Source organism: Perna viridis, chromosome 15 (assembly GCF_037379345.1).
Source record: "Perna viridis isolate PV_CMFRI_1.1 ecotype Kerala chromosome 15, ASM3737934v1, whole genome shotgun sequence".
Taxonomy (NCBI): domain Eukaryota; kingdom Metazoa; phylum Mollusca; class Bivalvia; order Mytilida; family Mytilidae; genus Perna; species Perna viridis.
Window position 1 is genome coordinate 18,756,946 of NC_142459.1, and position 21,555 is coordinate 18,778,500.

Consider the following 21,555-nt stretch of genomic DNA (forward strand, 5'->3'; position numbering starts at 1 on the left):
TAAACGACCAGGCATGAAAAATAGGAATATTGACAGCTGTCTTTTAGAAACATTTACCATATGTATTGATTAAAATAAAATCCTCATTCAAGTAAAGAAGCATGAAATGTATATTTATAACCAGTCTATGTCACATGCTTTTAGAACGGCGAATTTTTTGTCTATACTACCCCGTCAGATAGTAATGATAAAGTACTTTAGTCCAAGTTAAGTAAAAAGGTCCGTTTCAGAAATGGTATAACTAAATACCCAAAGTCTTCCACACCTTTTGTTATGGGTTTCTCTCCCCTATACTATAATACCCCTGTTAAAATGGAAAACGAAACGGCGGAGGAAAATCCTAAAGATGAAGATCAACTTGAACGAGAACATTTTCTGCGTATCATCAATGCATTTAAGTTTTACAGGTAAATTGTGGTCATATGCGCGAGGTTCAACAGTTCTCCTTACGTTTACCACCCTATGGCTTGAAGGCTGTTCGAACAGTTCCGTCTTCAATGAAGCCATTCCTACTTACTCCAACATACATGTATGACACCAGGTCAGAAAAAAAAAACTATTTTAAAACAAACACAAATGGTATGTTAAACTAGTCTTATCTAATTGTGGGATATTTCCTGCAATCCATCACAAAATTGAAGAAGATTTTGTGTGACGACTTTATCAACATTTTTTGTTTTGTAAGAGATGTTTACTTATACGGATTTCCCATATTTTCTATGAATTTTGTCTACAAATAGGCTCTACGATTGTGAATATATCCATAGTACCTTTGTTAAAATTTCAGAAAGTTCAGGATTTTACAGATTATTTCCATAGAATACTGTGAAAAATACGGATTGCCATCAAGTAGTATAAACAGATCTGTTTTGTTATCAGTTGAATAATGTCGAGGTTTTCAAATATTTAATCAATACCATAAATACATGATATTTACAAATGAATCAACTAAATGAATTATACATTTAGTGCACAGTAGTGATGCTTGGTATGGCATAAAATATATTTTGTCCTGTTCCAATGTTCACCAATGGCATGTCAATTAATTTGGTTTTGGCAGACCTGATTCTTTCTTTTGAAATGTGAAAAAAAGTAGCGAAAAACTTTTTGGCACCCCTACCATTGCTTTCATCACATAAATACTGAATGGATTATGTTGACAGTTTTCAATCAGTTTACGTCTGTAACCTCAAGGCTTGGTACAATAGCTCGCTTTATGACTTGGGTGCATTTAGTCCTTTTACATTAAAATTTCTAAAAATAGACAATTATGTGCAAGGTTCATCAAGGCCGCAGTGTTCTAGGATTTTCGTTTAGGTCAACTTTCCAAGGGAAAGTCCAGGACCTGTATTAAGAGGTGAGATAAACCATAGTTCTGATACATAATGGTATCTTTTTATTTCATTTAATACATGAACAAATTGAATAAACACTCAAAGTTTATTTGTCTTCCAGTTCATTTCAAATCATTTGAATTCTCCCACCAATTATGCTTTTATTATAAAATACACTCATTTCCAACACCAATCACACCTTCAGATTTTGTCACTGATACAAATCAAAGAACTTTAGGTAGAATACATGGATCTCCATGGATCAAAATGAACACATGACTCACTCTCCAGTTGGACACATTTTCATAGTGTCACATGTCCTTTCACACAGAAAATAAATTGCCAATGAAAGTATGATAAGGTTAAATGAGACATATTTAATAGCACAAGCTTCAGCATAGAAATTTATAATCAACAATTATGGTAAATCTTTCTATCTGTACTGCCCAACTCAGTTATACTAAGGGGAAGTTTTCCCTTCCCTATAGGCTTGACCATAGGTCCACAGCTCTAGAGAAATTAAAATGACTAGTACTGTAGGTGTGGTCAATTTGTTGGTGCCATTCAAAAATTTTTTTTTATAATTTAACCACAATAACTAAGACTGTCAGATGTCGTTTTCGTCCAAATCTGTGACGCAAATTTTAATACATGAGGCATATCAAATGAACACAAGGCACAAGAAAAGTATCACATGGCGCAGCATCATACAAAAAGAGGTCATTGAGAACCCTGAAAATATAGTTCAAGTATTTCCAAAAAGACAATTATCTGTTCATATTTACCATGCGTGGACTAAATGCAACCTTTTTGATTGCGAAATATGCATGAAAATACGAATCCAGGTTGTTGTATTCCATTTACGATTTCATATTATAATGATAATGATTGCTACTGTTCTGCAGCTTTTATTACAAGAACCAAAATAATGTCGATTGAAAAAATCATGTTGAATCTTGAGTAAAAACACACAAATTCGTTTGTGAAACTTTCTTAAAAAAAGAATTTGGGATCTACTCATGATAAATATTATTCAAAAAAAAAAAATAAACTACAGGCATATTTTACTTGCCCATGGACAGCTAACATCTCTTTTTAAACTTCCTCAACCCTAAAAAGTACTTTCCATAGGTAACAGGAAATGGTAATCTTAGAACACTGAAGGGAATTGTTTTTATATGGGAGTATCAATTAAAGGTTTGAAATCGTTAAACAAAACTTACTTGAAACCTACTTTAAAAAGTATAAAATAAGGTAAAATAAGAAATGTCTCGGAGTCAACTAGAAGCATTTGAAGTGGTTGAAAATAACCGGCTGAAAAAAAGTTATCAAGGTCCCTGTCTCGTCCTAGTTTGGACAACTTATAATAACTTATTACTCACAATGTTTGCTGACTGGATTAAGGACTTATTTGCAATTCTTATGTACTCATTATCTGGAAGTCTTTGGTGAGTGCAAAACGAAAGTGAAAGTAGGGAAAATGGCTATTTATAGTTCAAGACTACTTTTCTGTTAAATTTGTATTTTCCTTTATTTCTGGGATGGCCATTCAATTATTAAAACTATCTGAAATTAAAAAGTCACCAGACTGTTTTCACAAGTCTGTCACTCTATTCAAAATTGTTGATACAACAATTAATACATTCAAAGGATTTTATTTATGATTATTTTAGTAATTATCAATTTAAAAGTGCAGAATTTGAAATCAAAAGATTGCATTATTACTTAAAAAAATATGAATCAGTATTTAGACTACATAATATCTCTCCTTGGACATAGCTTTAGATAAAAAATAATATATCAACAAAAGCTTAACATGTACAAAATAATAAAAAAAAATATAATTTATCAAATTTAATGAGGTGACTATTAAAGGTCTCTATCCAGACTGGAGTGCTCCGAATTAACAGTGGATATACATCTGAGAAAAAGAAACAGAATAGGTGGAATCTCGGTGTTAAACACTGACTTTGTTGGTGTAACACCAAGTTTCACTCAGGACAGACTTACATGTAAGTGTTAGAAAACCATTCCTTTCTGAGTGTAGTGTACAGTTCAGCATGCAGCAGTCTGATACATACCTGGTATCCAATTGCATTTACTGCTTATTGTCAACTAGAGTATATAGTGGCAACTCTTTAGTTGTACCTGTGTACAATGATGTTTAGGGGTCAGCTTCAGCCTGTCCTGTGCTATGAGGATTTCCTCGTTGTTATATATAAGTTACACGTGGGCACAGCCTTCAACCGAGGATTGTACATATTTCTTGCATTGTTAAGTCATTGAATCATTGACCTGTATTTTTAATTACAGCTCTTCCACAGGGACAATTCGGTAAATCACTGCTTTCAATATAACAGACCTATAATGGGATTGAAAATAATTCTGAAACCCTGATTTTTCAATTTTGTTCTCTTTTCTCCTATACATGTATCTGGGTTACTAAAAAAAGATTTAGAAAAAAATTCAGGCATTCCAGTATATTTTGAGGGTCTGATATAATGATATAATAAATTAAAATACTGAACTTTTGCAGGTTTCTCCATGAGCTGTTTTATCATTGGTTGGTCGGGGGGTGGGGGCATCATGGTTAAAATATTCTCTGCCATGGTTGAAAAATCAGTGCAATGGTTAAATTGTCATTTGCCATGTTATTTGCCTTTAATTATTTAATGCCTGACTCAGATTATATAAACCTGTTGATCAAGTCAATTTTATGACTGAAGCCAGTCTGAAGATAGTCATGATCATGACATTGCCAATAAGATTCCTAATTAGTTACCTTACAAATTGATATTAAGGAAAGTGTCAATCAGACGGAAATAGTTATATTTAAAACATATCTTACGTCATTTAACATTATAAAACTGCGATCAGATCAGTCAACAGTCCTTGATCCGTCAGCAATCAATCAGTCAAAGTCATCGATCCGTGAAATCACTGTGTGGATTGGTTCAAGGACTGTAGCCCTTTGTAAATTCCATTTTGGTGAAGCTACAAAGATTTCATTAAAAGCAACAAAGCAATCCTAATTTTGATTCACACTTAGCAACATGTAATAACCTTAACATTTTTGCAAGTACCTTGAGGTGGTGTATATTCATGAAATGCTGGATTATCATTTGAACAGGATGAATCTATTATTATTAATTTAATCAGAGTTCAAAACATTTTTTTTTTTGGTCAGAAATGAACATTAGATTTCTGAACTTTTGATCTTGGTTGATTTTACAGTTACACTTTAACAATTGGATTTGAACCTATTTAGAAGTTAAGAAAATAACTAAAAAATAATTTGTAAATTTAACATCTACTAATAGGGGTTGTTATGCAGTCGTGATAAGCCCCCTTAGTAAGGGTAATTTTTTTTTAATCTTCATGTACATGCATGTATAAAATTTAAACCATATATGTATACATGTAAATGATTTATGTACATGTAGCTCAAATAAAATAATAAAGTACATTTTTCAATTGAAATTCTCATATTTTATTACATGTATTTTATTGGCAACAGTATATTCTCTGTCATCTGGTTACATTTAAGTTAAAGAGATATATATGCCAATTACAAAGTTTTTTTGTTTTTGTGAAACGTTTTTTTCCTTACAAAAATAAAATTTTACAAGCTACAAATGTTACAACCTCTTGTGTCAGTCCCAGTAAGAATCAGGCAGTAGGTGAAACGTGGTATGAAAAAAAAAACATCATTTTGATAGTGTAATATGATGATTTTCACAATCAGAATCAAGGGAAACGGACACGGTTTTCTGAATCATGCTGGACCATTGAGTTACAATTTAATTGAAATACACTGAAAGAACATTTCAAGGGTAGATAACTCTGTCAAAAACCTCATTTTTCTAACATTCTATTGAACAATTTCTGAGCAGTCAGTGATGCAGAGACGAAATAATGGTCTTTTCAAATAGAGAAACTATCCTTGAGTGAAATTACATTGTCAGATCTAGGGGGGAGGGGGAGGGGGTTGACATGCATGTTTCTGATTTTTCCTGTTTTTACTGATTCTTATAAATACAATGTACACTTAAACCATGAACAGGATGTATCAGGTTGGCAGAGATATTCAGAGATACTGAATGAAAATTATTTTGTCCAGGGTCATTACAATACCAGTCAGAAAATTAGCTCTTGCTTTCTTGGCAAGTGCTTATTTTAAAATAAGCAATAGCTAAATGACATGTTTACTTGCTAATGACAAGTTGTGACTGAAATGAATTGTGATCTATGTTCTTCTGCAAGCAGATTGGCATATCAAAGGAGGAAGGAGAAGAATACCTTCAATATCTAAGCTATTTCTAAACTTGTTATCTTAACCTATTTTCAGGACACATTCAACCAAGAGGGTTAAGAATGCTGCAGATTCATTCCAAAGTCTCTCGGATGCTCATAAAAAGATGTTGCCTGGATACCAAGATAATTTGACCAAGATACAGAACTGTGTTGATCATAATTATGAAATAATAAAACTTATCATCAAAGATGCTGAATACATGTTTGAGAACAAACCACATGATGTTGATGGTGTGAGTATTATTACATGTATATGTTCAGGTGAAGATTCAGGATTTCAAGCTAAAAGTGACAGAATAATGGGATAATTTACTGGAAAGAGTGAATATCCAAAATATAATCATGGGTGTCAAAGATTGTACTATTTAAAAAAATGAGTACTGCCTACGAGTCAAATCTTCAAGCGTTTCTGTCATGAGTTGTTATATTTTGGTTATTAGTGATTACCAATTGATTGCATGTACATGTATATATTTTCTTGATAATTTACTGCCATTTTCAACTTGAATTAAAAATTTTGTGATTGGATTGTTGTGATGGAGAAAGTCATAAAGTGAAATTACATTGTGAATTATCAAAATACTGTATACATGTGGATGTGTATGTAACCCAGGGAATTTTCCTTAAATACTGCTACATGTATTTACATAATAGAGTAAAAGGCTGTGAAGCAATGCTAGAATTTTTTGGTTAGGAGAATTTGTGGAGATCAATATATTAAGCTACTGAAGCTGTTTCACTCATTTTAGAGTGAAGGGTAAGCCCCCTATACTCTCTCATTGGATAAATCTGTGCTTAATACTTGAGAACAAAACTCTATGGTGTGGTGGGTATGCTTATTGCTGTTAATTAGGCTTTATTTCTCCATATGAATACATTCCTCAACCCATTGTGGAAGTATAAAATCTTTTCAGTTGTGTATTAGGAATATTTTCAATCATTTCATCACTAGAGGTTGTAGAATTTAATAAATATGCAGGGTACCAGATTAGGGTTTTTGAAGCTTTTGGAGGTTTCAGTTGGTAAAATACAAATGACAATTCACTCCCCACAAATTGAAGTCTGCTTTCCAAACTTACCAAATCCTTTCATAAGGTTTTCACTTATCAAAGGGGAAATAGAACAAGCATGTATTAAACAGTTTAAAAACAGGGTTTTAGCTAGGATTTTGAGGGCTTTAGTCAGTTTTGTGTAGAGCACGAACAACATATTATGGACAACAGAATTTGTTAATAGTAAATAGTGTCATGAACTAAAGACATATATACATGCTTAATATATTTATTTTAAGTTTACAGATACACACATAACAACAAATACAATAAATGTTACATAATACAATAAAATAGTTACTATCAGAAAAATAGATTTTTAACATCATGACAAAGCTTTAATGCTTTCAGTCTAAAAATAGCTACTATTTGTCAAAAGCTACTATTATGGTATGATCTGACACTCAACTAATACGATAAAATCCTCCTGTCCTTTGCCAAACACCACACTTCAAAAGCCCTCTTAAACCTAAAGCTCCTCAAATCAGAAGGATGGAGACAGATATTCAGAAGAGAATTGACTGATGAAACCTTGCGTCTGTTCCTAAGATAGGTCTTGATGAGATTGTACCTACTAAAACCCCTCTCACAGTCAACAGAAGGTAAAGCAAAAGCTAGTCCTAGACAGATACAGAGGAGCCTGGCCACATTGAGATAGTCAGCAGCAAAGGACTCCTTAGATAAGAGAGACGATAGTCAGCAGCAAAGGACTCCTTAGATAAGAGAGAAGATAGTCAGCAGCAAAGGACTCCTTAGATAAGAGAGAAGATAAAGCACTGTCCATCCTGACACCTATAAAGCTTGTCAAAACCTGTCTAAACTATTTAGTAAACATCAGCCACTCCTCCCTAAAATGGACCTCACTAATGATAGCTTTGTTAACACCTTTATCCTGACCAAAATGCCTACAATGAAAATCTACTTGCTCCTTGCCATTAATTTAAACAACTCTCCCACCCTATAATTGTACTTTGTTTGGTTTACAGGAAAGTGGAATCCTAGAACACATCATACATGGGTCAAACTTCATAGAAATTCCAGTTGGTTTACTGCAAAAGTTCTATTTGAATGCAATGTTTGTACATTAACAAGTCTTTTTCTGTATCAGTGTCATGGGAAGAATATAACTTTTCACAATATGATTTTACAAATTAACATTGCATTGTTTTTAAGGTGACTGGAAACGATTTACCCTAAACCGAGTAATTTCCACAAAGTGCTAATTTTGGCGGATTTTAAGGGTCTGTCTTAAAACGTCAAAATGAATTCTGCAAAATATTTACTCTTAGATTAAGGTACATGACAAATTTTCGCCAAAATTAGAATTACCAATATTTTTAGCATACTTTTTTGTTTCAAAATCGTCAAATTTTTCACCCATCAAAGTTACACACTATACAATAATTTAGATTAAAATGGCGCTTTTTCTAAGTTTTTGGTTGCACATGCTGCAGTATTTATGAGAAAGTCATTGGCCTGAAGTTGGGATGAGGCATAAAGAACTAATTTTCCTTTTCAAAAAGTAGACATCATGCCATTTATCATTTTTTCCAAGTTTGTGAAAGATATTTTTATCAGATGGATCCACCAAGGATATTCCAAATATTTGTAAAATTACCAGCCAAACAGTTTCAGGTTCAGTGTGGAAGGCAGTGTTTTATCATAATCACTTCAGCCAGAAGAGTTGTTGTGATCAAATAACATTGGTGTCTTTGAAACGTTTTATATAGGCAGCATTTATGGCAATTTCTTAAGCTTCATTAGATAGTGATGTAGCGTTATGCCTTGATAAATATTTCTAAAGTGCTTATTATACATGGAGGCAACAACATTACACTAACTTGACACAACATACAGATTTACTCTAACATGTACATGTAGTAGAAATGAAAAGTTATGACAGATTTTATCTGAGGCCTTTAGAAATATATAGATCTATTAAATGAATTGCTCCTTTTTATAATTTATCTGTTATTGTTTTGTTAGGAAGAGGAGAATGGCAATAAAGTACCTCCTACACAATTTGATATGGACAAAGTACGGACAACTATGAAACAGTTTGTGCGAGACTGGAGTGCCGATGGACAACTGGAAAGAGATGCATGTTATACACCAGTTATAATGGAAATATGTGATAAATTTCCAAAGGACAAATGGTATGACAAACAACACTGTAATGTGTGAAAATGTAAGAAAAAGGTGATATACGGAATTAATGTGAAAGTACTTTAATTTGTGGATACCAATTTTCGTGGTTTAGGGAAGATATACTAGTTCGTGGATTCTTGAATTCGTGGTTTTGAGGATTTCAGTATACCAGTACACATCAGTGGGATTCTCCTTTTCTTTGGGAATAAATTTTGTGGTTTGGCCTACCCACGAAAACCACGAAAACTGGTACCCCACGAACAGTAGTACTTTCACAGTAGCACTGCATTGATAGTTTTTTGAAAATGTTTCATCTAAAATGCATTTTTGAAATGCATTAATTATGCATTTTCTAAATTGATTTAGTTTGAAATGTTTTCAAAAATGTATTAAACTGTGTATACATGACATCTTGAATGATTTGTTTTAAACAGGTGCTTTCTATGTATAAAAAATGCTTTATTGTCATGTGTATCTTTCAATTCAAGATCAATGTAATATGTTTTTGAAACATTTCGAAAACAATTTAAAACTTCCGTGTGAAAGCAAGGATTTTCTGAAACATTTCAAACTTAAACAGTTTTCTAAAATGTAATTATGATTGAACACAGCCTTTAATTTAGCTGTAATTTCCATTCTACTAAAGGTAGTTATGACTACCCTAACTGTTAAGGAATTAGAGGACAACGACAAGTATTATTTATAACTACATGTACATGTACAAACATGACATAGGTCATACATGTAGGTCATATGAATTCTAATTTCATGATAACTTTCATTTAAATTTAATTTAAAAGTTGCTCTTTTTGGTATTCTTTTGACATGCTGATTTTAACCCTATATGAAGTCCAGTATTTAGCTCCCCTGGCTGATTTGGCGTCCATCATTGTTGTTTTTGTCCGTTGTCGTTAACACTTCTTCAAATTTCTTCTCCTCTGATACTTTTTGACCAATTAGAACCAACCTTGGTATGAGTGTTGCTTGGTTTATCCTGCATAGAAATGAAGCGGGCTATTACTTTAAATAGAACAAAGGGGTCAGAAGTTTTATCTCATATATCTCCAAATCTGTTAGGTTTAGGCAAATCTTTCAATTGCCTGAATAATCTTTTTTATTAGGTATTATGCAGCTGATGTTAATAATGTTTTGTAAACTAGATAATTTAAAGTACTATTATAAAATGAAATAAAGCACATGTATAGTAACCAGGTAACTGATAAAGTGAGAATCGTTTTCTGTTTTTCTTCACAAATCACCATTAAAAGGAGTAATGACCTTTGTTTTAGAGTGTGACTTCATCATGTGATATAAACTGTGATAAAGTATGTATCAAAAACAAAATTTGTTCTTTTAAGATTAATGTGTATAATTAGTAATCATATACATGATATAATTTCAGTAAGTATGTACATGTACAGTTCCTAAACCACTTATGAAATGTGTATATATGTAATTCCTTATTCTAACTAGTAATTATGCATACATATTTTTCCCACAGTTTTTTTCTACAAATTTACTTATTTAAATTTAGTAAATGTGTAGAAAATTATGAAGTACTTGGTGCCAAATACTAAATAAATGATCTTTATACAAAAATTATTATTTATTTGACTTATTTTTTTTTCTTTGCAAATTACAGAATTCAGTGTTTGTTTATCTCTGAAGTTTTCAGTGGATTATTAATAGATTATTGAACCATAATGAATTGTTATGTAATGTTATATATACAAAGTGTTTGTTGAATAATGTCATCATGCAAAATCTCCTGCCATTTTGAAATGGATTGCAGGAGATCTTCTGTAAAGAGGTTACAATAGGTTAACAGTTACCATGGTTATGTCTTTGATATACTAATTCTGACAATATTTTTTAGATTTTTTTCTGACCCAGTCACCATAGTTTTGCTTTTTACCCTTTGACCTTAAAGACGCTCTTCTATGGAAACGCAAGTCACCTGATTGCAATACTGTTTCCCGATTGGCAAAATACTGATAACTTAGTGACATTCGAAAAAATCTGTATCGAAAATTGAAATTGCGTGCCATGTGTTATTTTCTTGAATGAAATGTAGAAACTTATGTTTGACTTTGGTTATGGTTGAATGATTTTTACAGAACTTACTGTCCTTGGACTTAGAACATTTCAGTGAATTTAAAGTTTTCTGTTCTTTTTTTTGTAATGTTTTTTACCAATTGATTTTATCTTTTGTATGAGAAGTTACAGATTGAGTTTGACACAGGTTATGGTTATCTTTTAACACAGGGGAATACTTTTATTCTGTTTCATTTTACAGTGATCCTTCTGCTGTGTCTGTTCTGGTTCCTGGAGCTGGGCTTGGTAGACTCGCATATGAAATAGCTAGACAAGGATACAGTTGCCAGGGAAACGAATGGAGTTTGTTTATGTTAATGGCTTCTAATTTTATTCTCAACAAGTAAGATTGGTTATAGGTTAAATACTATTCTGTGTAAGAATAAGGTGGCACATAATTTGTCTTTATTTGGTCTCTTTTGCCTAAAATACAATCACTACATGTAGAAAATAAACATTGAGCTTTTAAAATTTATCCTGGAACATATGTGAGTTGTACATTTTTGACTGCTTAATACAAAGAAAATATTTTGGCAATTTTTTCATAGTGCATTTCTGCTAAATTTGATCCATCAATATCTGAGAATGGCAAATTTTACAAACACTTCGATTTTTATTTTGAATGATTCTAGTGGAAATCAAAAAAATGTAATCCAGGAACAAAGACCAGACATGGAAAACAGACACACACAACAAAGAACATAAAATAACCAAAGTAATATGTTCAAAGTAACAAAAGTAAATGAGCAACTTGGACTTCACTAAAAACTGGGGGCCTGGACCCAGTGCATCAGTAGGGTAAGCGTCCTCTGCTTTTCTAGAAACACCCACTGAGTTGCTCATAAAAAGTCAAGTCTAGGGTAGTTTTCCATCCTTGATTTCACTATAGACAGCCTTTGATTTGTGTACAGGTAGTCAAAGTTTCAGCTGATCAGGTACAGTACCTGAACCCATCCGTGCAACAAAAATTGTGATCGGTTATCGATCACCGATCAGTTTCCGGTCAGTCATCGATTTGTCAAACTGATTCATTCAACCAGTAATTGCATCTGCCATTTCAGATGTAATTCAGTGAATGCCTTTACCTTGTATCCATGGATTCATCAATGGACCAATCATATTTATACAGAGGATCAGACTGCCAGCTGTAAATTTCCAGACATCAACCCAGCAGAGCTTCCACCTAACTCCAACTTCTCCATGGCTGCAGGTGATTTCATGGAGATCTATACTGATCCAGGTAAATAATTATAAGAAAGTAGGTTTGCAGATGGGAATTACCTTGTGATAATTCACTGGGCATTATTATGAGCTAATGCCCTCCTGACATTTTAACACATATTAATGTATACCAGATTACCATGTTTTAACCAATAAAAATAGGATATCTTCTCTTACAAGACAGAAGTAACAATGATATAGTAACAGGTGTTTTAGAGTAAAAAATTTAACAGATTTTGGGAACTAGCTTTGTGTCAAGGGTCCAGAAATTTTGACAGCCCATACAGGTCATCTTATCAAACTTCAGCAGATGTTTGTTTCAGTCTTGCTCAAATCGTAAAACTTTTAATAAAAAACTTGTTCATGTACATGAAGTTATTTTAAGATAAATATTGGAATTTATGTTATTTCATCACATACTCTGTCTTTTATAAACTATCTGAATGAGTGAAAGAGATTGGTTTCGACCACAGGCGGACGTTCCAACATGGAAACAAAACATTGTACCTCTCAAACTTTTTTATCACATTGGCCAACCGGCAAAAACTTCCGATTGATGAAAAAAAAGTTGATTATTTATAAAAGAAAATCTCAAATGCATTCTGTTTATTGATTAAAATGGGCTGTTGACTTCTGCATGAAAAAGATTCCATCTACAAATTAATAATAACAAACTACTACTGATTCGTAGTCTCAGCTCCATATGCGCTTTCCTTACCTCTTAAAGATTGTCAGGAAAATGATCTCTGGACATCTCAATATTTTTCTTAATAAAGCAAGTAATAAGTGTATGAAAATTATCCGAGTCACATCAATTAATTCGTTTACACGGTGGGGCTGCACATGTACCGCTAATTCAATTATGCAATCAACTAATCAGTTACAGGTAAATCACAGTTGCAGGTGGCTGAACATTGGCTAAATTTGACACGCACCCATCAATTAATTTCCAATAAACAATTAGGAGACAGGTAGACAGGATGTTTATACACAAATAAAACCACACAGACTGAACTTTATAAGAATTGATATTTTTTATGTCTGATATTAGAAAATGGTTGTCAGACATATGCGAAATTTGTCGGTCAATGACCGGCATTTTTGACCACTTCTGGACCCATGTTTGGTGTACATGTCATATGTATTATAGTATAAATATTTATAGTATAGATAATCATGGTTTTCATACATGTATATGAATGTTATTTCAAGTCTATTGTAATGACCATCTTTATGTACATGTAGCAATAACCTGCTGACTGGACCTCCCTGTGTTGTGTATTGTATATATATGTAAAATGAATCTTTATAGAAGTAACTGCCTAGGTGATCTCGAGGTAGCATCCTTGTCTGAAGTCTCGGAGGCCATTAGTTCAAAGCCTGGCCAATTGAAACCTAAAATGAGCAGCCGCTGCTTTCTCATCAAGCACACAGCATATAGGAGATAGAGTAACAACTGGTTGGCTCAGAGAAACCGTCACATGAAATAAGAAATGTAAAACAAATAATTCTTTTTAAGCAGAAATTAAAAATCTTCCAAAAGTGACAATAGGCCAAAGAATAATTCTACTGTATTTACATGTACAGTCAAACCTCGTTAAGTCTAAGTCAGCAGGTCCATGCAGCAATGTTCAAGTTATCATAACATACTACTTTGTTTGACTCCCAATCAGAAGTATAGTCAGACCTTGTGTTCTACCTTTTTACAATGAAATTTCAAATTCACTAGCAAAACGAATGTAGTTGTTGAAATACACTTACTATTGTCTGTTCGATGTATCACTAAGTAGTCAGATACCATTACAATTTATCCGTAAAAAAATTATCAAAACGTCTAATATCACTGTTAGTGTGAATTCCAACATGTAATTTATAAAATTTGTTTCTTTTCACTTCACAATTTTAAATTAACTAAATACACAAATCAAGCCGTAGAGTGTCAACAAATTAATTTTAAAAGCCACGCTAATCGTTGCTAAAACATACTTCAATCATGGTCTATGATAAGGCAATCAGTTTTTCCAACTAATTAGTTGACTTCGAGATCAGGGTTAATTAACCTCAAAGTCCTATCCAAGGGACTGATTGATAACTTCGGTTAACTCAAGGTTTAGATTCATCCGAGGTAAAATTGTATTGGAGTAGGGGGAGTTTTGCTGGGACTTTGTAATTAGTTCGAGTTATCCTAGATTCTGACTAATCCGAGTTTGACAAATCTAGGTTCGACTGTACTATAATGTAGAATGATAACTTTGTTGGCATGCATTTATGTATTATTTACTAGTATGTATTGCGACATTGAAATTAATCATATATTTTTGTTTTTGTGTGAGGGCCTCAGAGAAGATTAATTATAAACTTGCTGTGTAACCTCTTGAAATAAAGTACTATTATTATTATTATTATAGAAGAATGTGTCCAATTTGGATGACTTGCGGACAAGTGCCAATACTGATGTAAACAAGCACAGTAAAGATCTAGATCAACTTGTTAGATTAGTACGAAGCATAAATCTTTTCAACATTCTCGTCCTGATGTGCATGAAATATCTGTCATAAGAATTAAAACTAATCCATTGATATAAGCACCACCTTTCAGAGATAAAGATTAGGAAATACAAGCTGGTAGCCCAGACCATATTTTTTGTTAAAATTTTCTATATGTCCAACTTACACAAAAGTTTGGTAGTCAGCTTAAAATCTTGTAGCCATTGGCTACTGGGCGACTGCCAATTTTTATCCCTGCCTTTCTTTTGTGACCATATTATTGCTTTCTGTTGCAAAGTCATCTTACATGCTTAAATCATATATCCCTGTCTTTTTATCAGAAGTTCATGGCATAATTCTATATTTATGAAAAAGAAGACTTAAAACTGGGCCATCTGATACTCATTGATATGGCAAAATGGTGGTCGTATGTACTGACACCCTGACATGATAATGTCGATTTTTTCCCTGATCATGCAAAGGGAGGTAATTCAAACTACAATATTTTGGTACAAACTGTAATAAGACTTGTAAAAAAAAATGTGTTTATGATAACATCATGATGAAATTAGGTAGGGTAGATAGAAAGTTTATATTATTTTATTTTTTTTTTACATTAAGTTAATAGTAGGCCACCTTTTATTTAAACAGTCCTTGTGAAATGACAACAAAAAAAAGTTATGGAAGGCACAAACTTACAGGTAGGGTTAGGTTACCCTAAACAAACCATTATTTATTTAAGCCCAATAAATTTGCAATATTCAATTCCTTTCACAACCATGTTTTTTTTTTATTTCTATTTTAGATACATTTGATTGTGTTGCCACGGTTTTCTTCATTGATACTGCTCATTGTATAATATCATATATGGAGACAATATTCAACATACTAAAACCTGGAGGATACTGGATTAATTTAGGTACGAATCAATTTATTTAAACATTGATGTACAGGCTGAACTAAGAATCATGTGGAGGGTGATCAAATATGATTTTTTTTTACATTTAAATCTGAAATCTAGATTTTACTGTTCCATGGAGTATCCTGCATAGAACTGATGTGGAGATTTTTGATTTTGCAGTCAGCTTTTGATGTCCATATCAAATTGCAGAATTTGTTTAAATTGACATTCATCATTGTTTACATGAATCATATTAAGCATAGCCCAACATGTACAAAAACTATTTCAGTTACAACTGTCTATTCTTCATTATACTTTCACACTACAATATCCCCTTAAAAAATGATCATTTATACCCAAAACAACCTCTGTACCCTCAAATTCGAAAGATCGGGGGGAACATGGACACCAAGATGCAAAAAAGAGTGGGCATGCTTGTCAATAATTTCAAAGTTTTGAAAATGTTTCGTGTAATAAAAATAACTCCCAATTATATTGAGCCATTTTGAGGATAAAATGGTCTGTGAAAAGGTTGTTTCATGAGTTGGAGAAAGCAAATCTTCCATTACAAGGTTAGCAGTTGAATATCATAATTATTATACCACTGCAAACAAAGGAATCACTGTCTGAGAGTCTGTTCACATTTCATGTAAACACAAGTCCTAAACTGCTGAAGGGATTATAATGAAATTTTATAGGAAGGTTCGGCATCAAATGAAGATGTGTATAAAGGAATATAGTCTGGAGGAGCACTCAAAATGGAGGTACTCCAACTTATCGGTTTTACGTGTGGAAATCATGTGCATGCAACTCTTCTCAACCACTCAAGGATTTTGATGAAATTTTATAAGAAGGTTGGTCATCATATGTAGATGTGCATGAAGGAATAAAGTTATTTTTGGAGCACACAGAAGGGAGATAATCCAACTTCATGGTTTAACATGTTAATACTTAGTAAGTGCATTCTTCCTGCTCAAGGGATTTTTATGAAATTTAATAGGAAGGTTGGGCATTATTTGTAGATATGAATGAAGGAATACAGTTACTGTTAGAGCACACAAAAAAGGAGATAATCAATTTTATGGTTTCACATTTTTAAATATAATGCAATGTAAGTGCAACTTCTTTTAAATCACTCAAGTGGTTTCAATGGAATTCATTAGATAGCACACTAAAAATATTACAATGTATTTATGAAGTTTTTAATATTGTATCCACACAACTGTTCAGGGTTCACTTACTGCAGTTGTATCATTCTGCACTCCATAAAGCTCTTTATTTATATATAGTATACAGCGGATAATTTGAATGGAAGAAAAGGGAAATAAAAACATACCCAATTTCTTAAATTATGACATCACATTATTACTTTTAAAGCAATGTCTTATGGTCTGGCAGTTATATCAAAGTCAGAAAAACAGATAAACGATAAAATTCTTATCAGTAATATATTTAGATGTGCATGAAGGAATAAGTTACTGTCTTAAGACCCCAAAGGGAGATAATTGAACTTAAATACATGGTAAACTGCAGTAGATAGAAGTGGTTTTCTGTTTGTGAGCTTACTGTTTTTTTTTTTTTTACAATGAAATTTAAAGGCTGAAACAATGTGATTTTTGGATTGAGAAACACTAAGCTAGATCCTTTATCCTGTAATCATTGTATTCATAAACAAATATGATTTGTTGAATACAGTTTTGTTGTACTTTGTGTTCATGTAAATTTATTTCCCATAATTTTTAGCAACATCTATAATTATCTTAGATTACTATAAGCTGGGGATTACCCAGTCATTAATATTAGCGTATTTTTAAAAATAATTCAGCCTGTATGTGTACTAACTGGACGATATTGAAAAAACTCACCTTGTTTGTATTTAATAATTTTCACCAATACTTTAACTATACTCAATTCAAACCCATTTTTGATTTATTCACAATTTTCTTCAGCTGATCTTTTTTCGAGGCAGAGTTGTCTTTCTTTTTATTTGAATATTATAGGTAATAACATACTTGTGTAAACATTATAAAAAACTTAGTAAAAAATTATCATACTCCTTGTATTACAGTGTGACAAAGGGGCCAAGTTATAGTATGTTTCCATGCCTCCACGGCCTTGCTTATCTTCGTTACCTCAATTCTATCAGAATTTTTGATCATAGATTGCTCCTATTTCTTTACAGGACCTCTTTTATACCATTATTCTGACATTCCAAATGAAGTGTCTATAGAACTCTCCTTTGAAGAATTAAAAAAGGTTGTAAAGCAGGTTGGATTTATTCTAGAGGTAAGCTGTGGTCAGACGAGATTTATTTCAGAGGTAAATCATAGTCAGACATGATTTATTTTAGAGGTATTAAAATTTTGTCAGTCATGATGTATTTTAGAGGGAAATCATGGTCAGGCATGATTTATTTTACAGGTAATTTGTGGTCAGACGGTTAATTTCAGAGGTAAATCATGGTCAGGTATGATTTATTTTCGAGGTAATTTGTTGTCAGACGGTTAATTTCAGAGGTAAATCATGGTCAGGCATGATTTATTTTAGAGGTAATTTGTGGTCATACGGTTAATTTCAGAGGTAAATTATGGTCAGGCATGATTTATTTTAGAGGTAATTTGTTGTCATACGGTTAATTTCAGAGGTAAATTATGGTCAGGCATGATTTATTTTAGAGGTAATTTGTTGTCAGACGGTTAATTTCAGAGGTAAATTATGGTCAGGCATGATTTATTTTACAGGTAATTTGTTGTCAGACGGTTAATTTCAGAGGTAAATTTATGGTCAGGCATGATTTAGTTTAGAGGTAATTTGTTGTCAGACAATATTTTATTTAGTGGTAAGTCATGGTCCGAACTGACTAATTTCAGAGGTAAGCTGTAGTCAGACGTACATTTTAGAGATAAATTGTTGTCACACACGATTTATTTTAGAGGTAAGTTGTTGTCAGACACGATTTATGATAGTGGTAAATCGTGGTCAGACATGATTTTTTTTAGAGGTAAGCTGTGGTCAGACATCATTTATTTTAGAGGTGAAGCAGTTTCAGGTATGATTAAATTCAGAGGTAAGTTGTGGTCAGACATGATTTATTTTAGAGGTAAATCATGGTCTCACATGATTAATTTCAGTGGTAAGTTGTGGTCAGACATGATTTATTTTTGCAAGTTTTCATATAAAAAGGGTTACATCTGTAAAACATCTTTATCATAAATTCCGATATAATGTTGAAAATTTACACATCCATAAAATTTCTGTAACATTACTTCCTTTTTTAATGGATAATGAATGATCATATCCTTAATTTTAAAAAAGCATTCCTTAGATATATGAGTTATTTGATAGTGAAAGTTTTTAGAAAACAGTTTGATTGATATTAAAATTTGAAACTGATTTTATAGTGGTTAAAGAATGGAACAAATAATTGTTGCATGATAGTAACCCACTCCTTGAAACGTTCATGTATCCATTTAAGCATCATTTATCATGCAATTAAAGCATTACTGAAATGTTTGTGTGAACATACTTTAGGAGTGTTTATTTAAAAGCATGATACAAGCCTTCGTTTATGTTTGTACATTCATTATTTTCTTATCTCGACCATTATTTTGATATTGTTAGCCATTATTATATTTTGTTCTTTAATTAGTTCTATTTTCTATTTTTTCTTTCTCATTATTTGTTAATACAAACATTTTTCATGGTTCAGTCATACTCCTGGAATCATTTCTTTATCATGCGTTCATTATCATGCCTAAAAATGTGCAGTAGAAGCGTTCCTTTGAAATTCATGATAGAAGTGTTGGTAAATCGTGCATTTTTTGTTTGGTAAATATTAAGTGTGCATTTGGTTATTGTACTTGCTGGAAACCTAAATATCCCAAGGAGTGTATAATGTTTATGACCTATTCTCCAGAATTTAGGCTTGTCGTTTGTATAGTGCCTCTGTTTTTTTTTTTAATGGATTACCTTCAAACTTTATTGGGTGAATGGTAACAATAAAATCTTGGACAGGATTGATTTTCACAGAAATTGGTCAACAGGACTACTTATTGTTTCAGTAAAGCTTTTTGAAGGAATGTGCATGTGTGTTTTTTTGATATTGCAAGTGTGCTTACTAAGCTTATTTTATTTATTATTTATTTTTTTACAGAAAGAAGAAACTGATGTCACATCAACTTATACCCAGAACCCTAAATCAATGTTGAGGTATGAATATCGAAGTGTCTTCTTCACAGCAAGAAAACCATTATCGTGACAGGACAGTGTTTATTATAATGATTTTATATTTGAACAGTTTAATGCGCAGCTACATTTATTATGCCTGTTGTTACAAGAAGAACACTATTGTCAACATTTAATTCTCCACTCTTTACAGTGGAGATGATTGGAGTTGAGTCTCAGTGTCTCCACCCAATACAGTGGATTCACCATTTAAAAATTTGAATTGAGTTATTTATTTTGACTATGTACATAGATCTATATATTTAAAAATTTTAACAGCTTAATATCATTTCAGATTTGGTACAGAAAAAAATAATTAAAAACATATTGAAATGAAGCAATTACATCTCAATTTTTAATTTAGTGGATACACAGAGAAAGTAGTGACTCCACTGTGGAGAGTGCAGGATTTAATTCCGAGCATTGCATTTGAGGCTAAAGGTAGATGTCTTGCCAACTGAAATAGGAATCAGATAGGGTCAGGAAAATGGATTTAAAATTAAGATATGCAGTTTATTAACAAAGACAAATTTTAAAAAAAACACTTACAATATCTTTATTTGGTGCACTTGATTATTTATTTATTTTATTTTTATTTTTTTTATAGACAGCCGTTATGTCGTCCCTTTTTTCAGTGACTGAACAAATGTAAGAAATATGTAGAAGTTTAATGCTTGGTTGTAGGCTGTGCTTAACTCATATTACTTAGGTTGATGGAAGTGTACTATGGTTTTCTGTAGATCTTTATCTCCTATTGTATAGAAATTCAAAAATGGGATTTGAAAATCATTGTTAAATGGTCGCATCAAGTTAATTCTTCATGTTCTTTTTTAAAAGCAACTTAAAAGTTAGGGTACAAGTAGTGACAGAAGCAGATGTGAAAATATTCAGAAATCTGAATTGTTTAAAAAGATATAAGAATCAAATAATTATGGTAGGACCTTTTTGAGATGAAACAGATGGGGACAAGAATCTACAACTTATTTTGATGTTGCTTAATGTCATTCTTGTTAGAAGCAGTGAATCATTTATGTATTTTTTATTTTATTTTTGTCGTTGTATTGTAATGAAACTTTAACATTGAAAAAAGATGGATATCTAAAGAAGGTGCTTTAGTGCAGCTATTTATTTTAAGTTACAGGAAATGTCATGATTTCAGTTGATGCTAAGTCACTACCTGAAAGCCTTGGTTTTTTTTCTATTTTCTCTGCTAGTAACAACATTCTGATTTGAAATGAATTATAAAACACCCAGGTTATTATCTTTGTGGCATCTTAGATGTACATATTGTTATGATGCATATGCACTATTCATTAAAAATGCAGATAAAGAAATGTTGCTTAGTTATACATGACAGGAAATTGATACAGACACCACCCATGCTAAAGTGATTTATGATGAGAAAAATTCATCCAACAATGTCTCTTCACATATACATATTTTTTTTTTACCTTACAATCATCTTTTCTGTGTTCAGTTCTGCATTTTTAAGAAAACAATACATTTACCTTATACCAATATTGATTAGTGCTAATCCATGTAATGTCTATATTAGAACGTGGGCCGAGATAACCCGTGGTGCACTCAGCCCACCCCTCAACTTATCAGCTAAGATAAGATTTTCAGCTACCCTTATACCTCTCATTTTCAAAACCATTTTGTCGCCAAATAATAAACTGAAGCATTTTTGGTTGTTTGGCTACTTCTTGTACCTCATTGAGGCAAAAATCCATATTTTTTATCTTTTATTTTATTCTTTGAAATTCTCTTTTCTACAGGAC

At 32.2% G+C, this 21,555-nt stretch overlaps 1 protein-coding gene across 1 annotated transcript; it reads left to right on the forward strand.

Annotated features, from left to right (window-relative positions):
* The first annotated feature begins 281 nt into the window (after positions 1–281).
* LOC148597320 (protein-L-histidine N-pros-methyltransferase CARNMT1-like) lies at positions 282–21,108 on the forward strand. The gene is made up of 8 exons (XM_088563283.1): positions 282–407; positions 5,683–5,881; positions 8,687–8,856; positions 11,145–11,285; positions 12,004–12,182; positions 15,455–15,568; positions 17,733–17,836; positions 19,704–21,108. The coding sequence occupies exons 1-8, from the start codon at positions 313–315 to the stop codon at positions 19,806–19,808; spliced, it is 1,107 nt and encodes a 368-aa protein (XP_088419409.1). The 5' UTR covers positions 282–312; the 3' UTR covers positions 19,809–21,108.
* The last annotated feature ends 447 nt before the right edge of the window (positions 21,109–21,555 follow it).